This window comes from Bos javanicus, chromosome 18 (assembly GCF_032452875.1).
Source record: "Bos javanicus breed banteng chromosome 18, ARS-OSU_banteng_1.0, whole genome shotgun sequence".
NCBI classification, from domain to species: Eukaryota; Metazoa; Chordata; class Mammalia; order Artiodactyla; family Bovidae; genus Bos; species Bos javanicus.
Genome location: NC_083885.1, coordinates 51,969,120 through 51,979,782, shown reverse-complemented (window position 1 = coordinate 51,979,782; position 10,663 = coordinate 51,969,120). Strand labels below are relative to the sequence as shown.

At 52.7% G+C, this 10,663-nt stretch overlaps 1 protein-coding gene across 3 annotated transcripts; it reads right to left on the bottom strand.

The window, feature by feature from the left end:
• Positions 1–21: 21 nt before the first annotated feature.
• On the bottom strand, positions 22–4,005 carry IRGC (immunity related GTPase cinema). Of its 3 annotated transcripts, none has more exons than XM_061388537.1 (2): positions 3,898–4,005; positions 22–1,581 (listed from the first exon to the last, which is right to left on the bottom strand). In XM_061388537.1, exon 2 carries the CDS (start codon positions 1,505–1,507, stop codon positions 110–112), a length of 1,398 nt encoding a protein of 465 aa, XP_061244521.1. In that variant the 5' UTR covers positions 1,508–1,581; positions 3,898–4,005; the 3' UTR covers positions 22–109. The 3 variants fall into 3 exon arrangements, with proteins under 3 accessions (XP_061244521.1, XP_061244522.1, XP_061244523.1); XM_061388538.1 differs by having other exon boundaries at positions 22–1,699; positions 3,898–3,997; XM_061388539.1 differs by having other exon boundaries at positions 22–1,623; positions 3,898–3,996.
• Between the last annotated feature and the right edge of the window lie 6,658 nt (positions 4,006–10,663).

Genomic DNA, 10,663 nt, shown 5'->3' with positions numbered 1-10,663 from the left:
ACTCAGCAACTGCATCTCTCATTTTCACCACATTAGGCCTTTTTTGATTGTTTGGTGGGTTTTCAAAAGGCTTGGTTTGTGGGTGAGGCAGTGGGTAAGGGCTGCACTTTCATTTGTCTTCGGCCAAGTCTCGCTTCTTCCAGCTGTCCAGAATGTACTTAAGGAGGAGGCCAAGCTTCCGGCGGGTCGAGAGGGGGGCTTCCTCCATGCTCCCCTCCCCGGATCCCCGTTTCTCCACTCCGTTGTCACCAGCCGCCTCCAGGCTGACATCGGGCTGAGTGTCCTCCTCTTCCTCCAGAGCCTTGATGCGGACGCGCTGGGCATCCTCGGCCATCTCGTTCAGGCAGCCCTGGAGCATGGTGTAGACGGTGCCGAAGCTGATGCCCCCCGCCACCAGCGTCCCGAACACGGGGATACCCTTCTCAAAGGCCCGGGCCACCCTCATGGCACCGTCGGACGACTGGGAGTAGAGCCGCAGGACCGTCTCAGGGGAGACCTCGTTGGCCAGTGGGGAGCGGATGACGGAGCGCAGGTCCCCCGCCTGTTTGCCCACCTGCTCGGCCAGCTTGGCCAGCGAGTCGTCGTCCAGGCCGAAGCTGCGGTGGTAGCCGCGCAGCGAGCGGATGAGCAGCGCGTCGTCGTAGGCGGCCGCCAGCCCGGGCACGGGCAGGGCCTGGATGACGCCGGACACCAGGGCCGTCTTGAGCACCTGCTCCTGGAGCATGTCCTTCTTCTTCTGCAGGGCCTCCAGCGAGATGTCCGGCAGCGACAGCAGGCCGGCGTGGCGCCGATGCGCGGGCAGATCGCGCTCCCAGGTGGACATGAGCAGCGGGAAGTCGTAGCGCGCGGGCGAGAGGTTGGACACAAGGAAGACGCGCGGGTCGTGGACGCCGGCCCCGCGCAGCCGCTCGACGCAGTGCTCGCGGATCTCGTGCAGGACCGCCCCCTCGCTGAAGCCCGAGGGCCGCTGCATGCGCGTGGCCGCCAGGTCCTCGTCCACCTTGGTGCGCACGAAATAGAACTTCTTGCCCTGGCGCAGGATCTCGGAGGCCAGGCGGGTCTCCACCGCGCCGCAGCGGCGGGGTGAGACAAGTAGGAAGAAATCGTAGCGGCCGAAGTCCACCTGCTTCAGGTACTTGTCGGCCGAGCAGCCGGGAGAGCCGGCCCCTGGCAGGTCCCACAGGGTCACGTCTGGAAACTGCGGGTGCGGGTAGGGCGAGGGCTCTATTGTGGTCTCCACGACGCCGGTGAGGGCCGCGTCGGGGTCCTCGGCGCCCAGGCCGCGAAGGGCGTTGATGAGGGACGACTTGCCGGCCCCCGATTCGCCTGTGACGCCCACCTCCAGCCGGGTGCAGTCCGAGGAGGCCAGCAGCTCCCGGAGGCGGGAAGCGGCCTGCGGGATGTCTCCCGACTCGAAGGCAGTGCGCAGGGCCTCCAGCTCTTCCTTGGCCATGAGGATGGTGGTCTCCTCCTCCCCGGATACCGCTGGCAACTTCGAAGTAGCCATGGTGACTGGCGGGTCAGAGGGTGCGGGGGGGGGGGGTGGGGGAGAGTCACGGACGGACGCGTGGTCCTCAGTGTCTGCGGAGGGGAGAGCAGAAGGGAGCCAGCCGTTCAGGCCTCCTGGAACGTGGCGTGGGGCAGGGAGAGACACACCAGGGCTATAAAGGAAGTCTCTCTGGAGCCCCACAGCCCTCTCCTTTAAAAAAAAACAAACCCGGGACACCTTTTAGACAGGAGGTAGCGAGGGGGCTTTGTAGTCGGTGGCCCCAGGTTCGCATCCTATCTCTGCCACTAACCTGCCGTGTGACCTGGGGTAAAACGAAGCACACCTCTCTGAGCCTGTTCGATTCTTGCTTCATGAGTGTAATGACTGACCTGCCTTCCAGGGCACTGAGGAGTCTTCGGGATAACCCTAGGAACTCCCACCGTTTTGTGGGCAGCTTGAGACCCATGCCATCACATGGGGCCCCACATTAAAAGGCCCAGCTCTCCTGGGACTTCCCTGGTGGTCCAGTGGTTAAGAATCCACCTTGCAAAGCAGGGAATGGGGTTCGATCCCTGGTTGGGAAACAGATCTCGCATGCTGCTGGGCAACTAAGCCTGCGTGCCACCTCTAGAGAGCCCAATTGACCCGACACAGCCAGATAAATAAAATAAATAAAATTTTAAAATAAATAAAAAACAAAACCCAGCTCTTGCCTTAATGCTCTTTTGACATTGACTAAAATTCTAAACATTCGAAGCAAGGGTGCTGCATTTTCACTTTCGACTGGGCCCTGCAATTTGTGTATGTAGCCAGGCCTGCAGTGGAAGGGGCTTTACTCAGCTCCTGGGCCCAGGAAAAGGGAGCAGTGGATCTCCCGCTGCTGCCTCTGCGGTGATTAGAAGCAGCAAGAAGTGATGGCCAAAGGGACCCAGACCCTGGAGCCACACTGCCTGGGATTCCATCCAGGCGGGCCCTACCGCACACCAGCTGAGAGACTTGGGGCAAGTTCCTGACCTCTGCCTCACTTTCCTCATCTTACAGATCAAAGCGATCTGCAAGCCTTATAGCAGACCACCTCCTAGAGCTTTTGAGAATGAAATGAGTTCATCCAGAAAAAGCACTTAACATAGTGCCCAACCCGGTATCTGTCCAACAGAACCCATTGTGAATTTTACTGCAGGGGCCAAGTACGTTTAGCCTGGCATTGAGCTGTGATATAGTTTTACTTTGATGTGCATTTTGAATTTCAGCTACACCTAGATAGATGTAAAATGATAATTAAAGTGCTGTAGCCAACTTATCAAATGAAATCAGCACCCAGCCACTATTTTGTTGACTATGAGGAAGTTTATGTTAATTTTTAGGGTCTGATAGAATATTTCATGTGTATTACAGTGGTATTCATATGCTATGTCTCTAAACTTTATTTTCAAAAGCTTAAGGCCCAAATAAAAACTTCTCTGGAAAAAAAATTAGTGCCCGACTCAGAGCAGGTGGTCTGCATTATCAGCATCACTGTTACCATCATTATTAATATTCCTGGCTGTGTGACATCCCTGCCCTCTCTGAGCCTCTGCTGTAGCACCTGCATGGTGGAAGATAACCTTGCCCACGTCACAGGGCTTCTGTGACCATCATGAGCCCCATCACCTGTCTGTCTCTAGGTCACCTTTGAAGATATTCTTGGGTTCAGCCAGGCATGGGAGGGGTGCCCCCACCCTGGGCATCTCCTTAAACACCCAGCCCTGTTTGGCAGGGCTGGCTAGGCTAAGTCCCCTCTCTCCTCCATGAGCCTGTCATGGTGGTCTCTCCTGAGATCCTTCCTCCTCACCTGGGAGCTTCCCTGGCCCTCCCTCTTCCCGATCTCACACTCTCCTTGTCTATCGCCTCTAAAATACACTTCCTCATTGACTAAAGACTCTTCAGAGAACCCTGGGAGAGATGCTCAGGTCAGGGATCAGTGTCCCCATCAGATGGAGATGGACTGAGGTTCAGACTAGACATGAGAGGTCCCCACTCAGAGGCACAGCCAGGGCTCCAACCCAGGTCCTTCTGAAGAGCTGCTCTCCCTTCAATCACGTGTCTTTACCTCTCCTCTCTCCCCTCAGCTGCACCTGGCCCCATCCTCACCCAACCTTCTGCAGGAAGACAGTCCTTATTTCATTGTTCCCGCCAGATCTGATCACCCATCCCAGGTGGGGGCATTTTACCCTGGGGCTCAACCCAGTCCCTCCTGCGTCCCGACCCCTGACCCATCTCAGAGCATGGTCTGGGTAGAGGAGAAGGGGAATCCTTGAACAGGTCTCAGTGCAAGGGGCGGACAGGCCAGTGGCCACTGGGGTGGACCAAGGGGCTGAGGGAGCTGGGCCTGGGACTGGACAAGGGGAGCTGCCCTCGGGGGGACTCACCTGCCCTGCGGGCTCTCCCTCTCCCCTTCACTCTCCCCGCTGGTGGGGCCTCCTCTCCTGTTAGCACAGGATCAGGGCCTGTTGCTAGGACCCATTATAGTAGCAAACCACAGCTTATTGGTCAGCCAGCCCTGGTGCAATAATGTGAGGGTGATGTCAGGGGGCGGGGTCCCAGCCCCCCTGTGGGACCCCACCCCTCGCTGCTCATGGGACCATCACTGGGTAGTCTCGGGCCCTTAGCCCCCTCTACCCCTCCAGGGACCCAGAGAGAGCTTTCTGACACCAAGACTTGTTCAAAACCCGCCCGTGGTCTCCATCACCCCCAGCACACAATCCGAGCTCTGGCATCTGAGAATCTGGCCCTGCTCACCATCCCACCCTCTATTTCTCCTCCATCCCAGGACTGTTTCCCAAACAAGTCATTCACTCTCCCTCCTTTGCACTGTCTACCCATTCACCCACCTCACCAAGGGTGGTGTAGGCTCTGTGGGTGGTGATTAAGCTCAGCCAGCTCTGGCTGAGTTGGGAGGAAGGGCTGGGAGAGCCCCGTGCAATTTGGCCTGGTCCTGGCCGGGACTGGTGGTCCATGGGGCAGTGGGGCAGCACCCACACCCCAATTCAGTGTCTGGTTTCCAAGCTCCCTTTTGGGCTTCCTTCTTCCCTAGCATTTTAACATCCTCTGATGCTGGGAAAGATTGAAGGCCAAAGGAGAAGAGGGCAGCAGAGGATGAGATGGCTAGATAGCATCACTGACTCAACGGACATGAACTTGAGCAAACTCCAGGAGACAGTGAAGGACAGGAGCCTGGAGCGCTGCAGTTCACGGGGTCTCAAAGAATCAGACATGACTGAGTGGCTGAACATTAACAGCAGTGTACCCTCAGCCCATCCTTCAAATCCCAGCTCAGGTGCTGACTTCATAACACTTTCCTCCTTTCTCCTGTCTCCCTCCCCTGCTTCCTCACAACCATTTAAAATGGCATTGAGGGGGCTTCCCTGGTTGTTCAGTGGTTAAGACTCCACAGTCCCAGTGCAGAAGTCATGGGTTCATTTCCTGGTCGGGGAAGTAAGATCCTGCATGCTGCATGGCATGGCCAAAAAATAAAAATAAATTTAAAAAAATAAAACAGCATCTTTTAGTATGACAAAGAGGGAGATGGAAGCAGGGGAAGATGTGAATGAGAAAAGAAAGTTGAGGGGGGTGGTGGGAGGGAGGCTCAAGAAGGGGAGGATATATATACACTTGTATATGTACAGCAGAAACTAACACAACATTGTAAAGCAATTATCCTCCAATTTAAAATAAATTTTAAAAAAGAGAGAGAAAGAGTTGGAATGGAAAAGAGACTCCTTAAGGAGGAAACAGAGGGAGAGTCAGGCAGGAATTCAGGGATGAGAGACTGAGTCAGAAAACCACCAAAGATACTCTCAGAGGCACAAGTTACAGACAGCAAAAAGATGCAGAACCACAGAGATGGAAAGCAAGGCGTGGACCCAGATGCACACAGGGAAGAAGCCGAAGGTCTAGAGACCAGGACACAAGAACGCCAGCCTTCTGGGGGATATCTCTGGCTCTCCTCAATTCCAGCCCCCATCTCTGCAGCTTCCAAGCCTCCCTTCCAGTCTAGGGAATCTTTTATGACAGTCTCCACCCTGGCTCTCCTCCCAACCCCCTCTCTGCCCAGGCCATGTGTCCCACCCTTACTCCCATTTCCTGGGATGTAGCCAGAAGCCCCCACTACCCAGAGGCCCCTGCTTCCAAGGTGGCACTAGGGGTAAAGAACCTGCCTGCCAATGCAGGAGACATAAGAGATGCAGGTTCGATCCCTGAGTCAGGAAGATCCCCTGGAGGAGGGCATGGCAACCCACTCCAGTATTCTTGCCCGGGAAATGCTATGGACAAAGGAGCCTGGCAGACTACAGTCCATGGGGTTGCAAAGGGTTGGACATGACTGAGCACCTTAGCACGCACACAGCCAGAGGCCCTGCATACTCAAAGGGTTTTGCTGACAATCTGAAGCTCAATTCTGGAAAGAATCCTCCAAAAGAACAGCTGAGGAAGAGCTGTTCTAAGGAAGCCCCAGAAAGGAACGAGAGGGGACTCTCCCCTCACCAAAAAAAAAAAAAAAAAGGGAAGAGACTAGTTGAAGACCACACTGAGAATGGGAAAAGGGTACTCTGCTGACTACACTGAGTTCTTAAACCACAGGCGAGACAGAAATGCAGGTCAGCACACAAACTCTTCCACATCCTCACGACTGACACAGACACAGAGACCAAGAGCTGAAAAAAGATCCTCAGACATTCCCAGACGGCAAACACATGCACTAAGGTTTCTCCCCGCAAATCCAGACCCAAAGCCTGGCCCAGGAGGGAAAGGAAAGACACAGAGCCTCAAGTACAGAGTCATTACAGACAAGCCCAAAGCAGGCAGACTTAGAACAGCCTCGCAAGCCACTCACACGCAGGCACACACAGACTAGCAGACCGGAGGAGACGCAGTCACACTAGCATATTCAGATGGCAGCCCCTGAAACCCTCCACGTCCATTCATTCTGCTCCAGCTCCTAAGCTGTGTGAGCAGCCACGAGCCAGGGTCTCCAAAGTAGATATATCAGGCTCTGCCCTTGGGAGCTCCCGGTTGGAGGAAAGGAGGGGGATGGTCATGGCCGAGGGTAACTCTGGACCAAGACCAGGACGCAGGACACCTGCGCAAATGTGTCTAATGCAGGCTGGCACACTGCCAGGGGCGCTTCTCCCGGCTCTGGAGAGTGCCAGCCCATGGGAGGCTGCGCCTGTGCCTGTCCGCCAAACCTCCTCTCTGTCTTCATTCATCAAACACTCAGCACCTCTCCAAGGCCCTGTCCTGGGCTAGATGCTGGGAACACAGACAAGACCAACACCCCTGGCCCCCGGCTCTGTTCCCGCAGGACTGATTCATAGTGCAGTTAGAGCGTTAGCTGCTCAGTTGTGTCTGACTCTTTGCGATCCCATGGACTGTAGCCAGTCAGGCTCCTCTGTCCATGGGATTCTCCATGCAAGAATACTGGAGTGGGTTGCCATTTCTTCCTCCAGGGGACCTTCCCAACCCAGGGATTGAACCCAGGTCTCCTGTATTGCCGACGGATTCTGTACCATCTGAGCCACCAGGGAAGCCCATGTAGTGGGGGAGTCAGATCCATCCCCAGGCAATGATGACCCGGAGTGGGCCAGACTGGGATGGGGAGGGTGGCCCAGAGGACTGTGAGAGCACCAAGGGACCACCTGAACTAGCTCAGGGGTCAAGGAGGGCTTCCTGGAGGAACTGGCACCTGAGCTGAGAACTGAAGGATGAGTAGGAGTGAGCCAGATGGTCAGCTAGGAAGTTGCATCCCAGCCCTAAAGAACCTAGGCAAAGACCCCGAGCTGAGAGAGAGCTCTCGTTAGTCTTGTAACTGACTCAGCTGTGTGGTCATCCCACAGACATTTGTGTAGACCTCACCAGTCCCTGGGCTGGCCCCAAGATGTGACTCACACATCCCGGCTCCTACAGACCTCCCAGGCTGGTGGGGGCACTATCGTGCTCACATGCTAAAGCCAGATGCTCACTTACGGGACATTTTTGATACACCAGGTGTGCATGGACTCCCCTGGTGGCTCAGTGGTAAAAATATCTGGCTGCCAATGCAGGAGATGCAAGTTCAATCCTAGGGTCAGGAAGATCCCCCAGAGAAGGAAATAGCAACCCACTCCAGCATTCTTACTGGGAAATCCCATGGACAGAGGAGCCTGCTGGGCTACAGTCCATGGGGTTGCAGAGAGTCAGACATGACTTAGTGACTAAACAACAACAAGATGTGTGAAGCCTGTCAGGTGGGGTAACTCATTTAGCCCAGACTAAAATTCTGTTCTGCCACCTATCATCCCAAGATAGACACAACCCAGGAGCTGAGACTGGAATAGAGAGAAAGATAGAGACAAACATACCAATTCATCCTCTCCTTCTGTGGGTTCCCCAGCTCATCCAATCTGAGGTACCATGGTTGTCAGATGCACCGTTTTCTATCCCATTAACAAAATTTTTAAAGTGCTGCCAATAAAATTATGATGTATTTCACTATCACTTAAAATGTTTAGGAAATTCCCTGGCGATCCAGTGGTTAAGACATGGCACTTCCACTGGAGCGGGTATGGGTTTGATCCTGTTGGGGAACTTAGATCCCGAATATCACATGAGGTGGCCAAAAAACAGAAAATAAAATTAAATGCAAGAGCGCTTGGTAGATTTACTTAGAAAATATAGGTTTGTATCTTATACTATCCGTGTGTGCATCTAACTAGGAAAATACAAGAGAAATAAGTTAGCTAAGCTGAGCCTAAAATCACAGACTCTGACTCTGTGGAGTCACTTCTGCTCCAAGCAGTGGATGTCCACACTTTCTCACACAACACATCTTCTCTCCTCCATGCCAACAGGCACAGCCATGAGGCTATTAAAAGCAGCTCAATTATGGGTAAAGAAGATGTGGTACATATATACAATGGAATTCTACTCAGCCATAAAAAAGAATGAAAGAGTGCCATTGGCAGCAACATGGATGCATTTAATGATTATCATACTAAGTGAAGTAAGTCAAAAAGAGAAAGACATGTGTTATCACCTATATGTGGAATCTAAAATATGACACAGCCACAACTAAACTGAGCCCGTGTACCCTAGAACCTGTGCTCTGCTATAAGAGAAGCCACCTCAATGAGAAGCTGCTCACGGCAACCAGCGAGTAGCCCCCACTCGCCACAACTAGAGAAAGCCCGCGTGCAACAGTGCAGATGCAGTGCAAGTGTTAGTCACGCAGTCGTGTCCGATTCTTTGTGACCCCGTGAACTGTAGCCCTCCAGTCTCCTCCATCTATGGAATTCTCCAGGCAAAGAATACTGGAGTGGGTTGCCATTCCTTTCTGCAGGGGATCTTCCTGACCCAGAGATCGAACCGAGTCTCCCGCATTGCAGGTGGATTCTTTACCATCTGAGCCACCAGGGAAGCCCAGTGAAGACTCAGCAGAGCCATAAATAAATAAAAAATAAAAATGTTAAAAGTAGTAAAATGTGACACAAATGAGCTTATTTATGAAACAGAAACCTACTCATGGACATAGAGAAGACTTGTGGTTGCCCAGAGGGGCAGATGGGAGAGGGATGAAGTGGCAGTCTGGAATCAGCAGATGTAAGTTATTATATGTGGAATGGATAAACAGCAAAGTCCTGCTGGGTAGCAGAGGAAACTATATTCAATATCCTGTGATACCTCATATTAGAAAGGAATATTAAAAAAAAAATGTGTGTGTGTGTGTGTGAGTCATTCAGTCGTGTCCAACTCTTCGCAACCCCAAGGACTGTAGCCCGCCAGGCTCCTCTGTCCATGGAATTCTCCAGGCAAGAATACTGGAGTGGGTTGCCATTCCTTCCCCAGGGAATCTTCCCAACCCAGGGATCAAACCCAAGTCTCCTGTATTGCTGGCAGATTCTTTACCACTGAGCCACCAAGGAAGCATACGTATGTGTATACTGAATCACTTTGCTATATAGCAGAAATTAACACAGCATTGTAAGTCAACTACACTTCAGTAAGAAAATAAATTTTAAAAAATGCTCTCTGGTGAAAATAATGATAACCATCTGGGGCGGGCAGGGGGGGGGGAAATCTCCGTATGCACACCCAGTCAGTGACAGCTGCGTCACAATGACTGCCTGGCTGTAAGGTGTCAACCTCTATGACTCTTCCTGATCTCAGAATTACTAAAATGCAGAGTGGGTGCAGGGGATGAAGGGTGCATCTTAGAATCGATGAAAGTGCTTCCTGTGTGTTTGCTCTGCGTCTGCTAGTCCGGGAACACAGCGATGACGCAGATGGTACTTCCTGCAGGGAGGAAGTTTGTGCAATAGACGCTGACTGTGGGCCAAAGCTGTTGGTTGACAGGTCTCATAGTGGTGGCTTCTCTGTTGGGGAGCCCGAGCTCTAGGGTGCAGCACACAGGGTCAGTAGTTGCAACTCCCAGGCTCTAGAGCACAGGTTCAGTAACTGTGGCACATGGCCTCAGTTGCTCCGAGGTCATATGGGATCTTCTCATATCAGGGATCGAACCCGTGTCTCCTGCACTGGCAGGCGGATTCTTTACCACTGAGCTACCAGGGAAGCCCCCACCTTCTCTCCATTTGCCATCATCCTGGGAAAACCTGAAGCTAGCCCCCAAGGATTCATTCATTCATTTAGATAGGTATTGTCTGCCTTCTGGATCTAGACAGAGTTCTGGGCACTGACACACGGGTGAACAACCCACAGATGACCTTTGCACTCATGGAGCTTATATTTTTTGAAAGATATAGATAATAAACAAAAGCAAGATACTGTCCAATAGCAATAAGAAAAGAGAAGAACAAGGCAGCAAGTGTAAGGGATGGATTGAGGGGTTGGTGGATCACCTGCAACTATGACTGCTGACCATCTCTCCATCTCCTTACATACACGCCACTCTTCCCCACAAGAGGGGGAGTCTTTGTCCTCTCCAGAGTCTGAGCTGACCTTGTAACTTGCTTCAATCAACAGAATGTCTGTATAGGATTGTCTGAGTTTGGGAAATGAAAATAGGAAGAGATATCTGAGATTGTTAGCATGAGATTCCTGGGATGAGCTTCCCTGGGGAAAATCTCTGGGGAGAAAAGAGAAAATGCAAAAGGAAAAGGCATGATTCAGAAAACTCAAAGCATGGACACAGGTAGCAAAACTGCC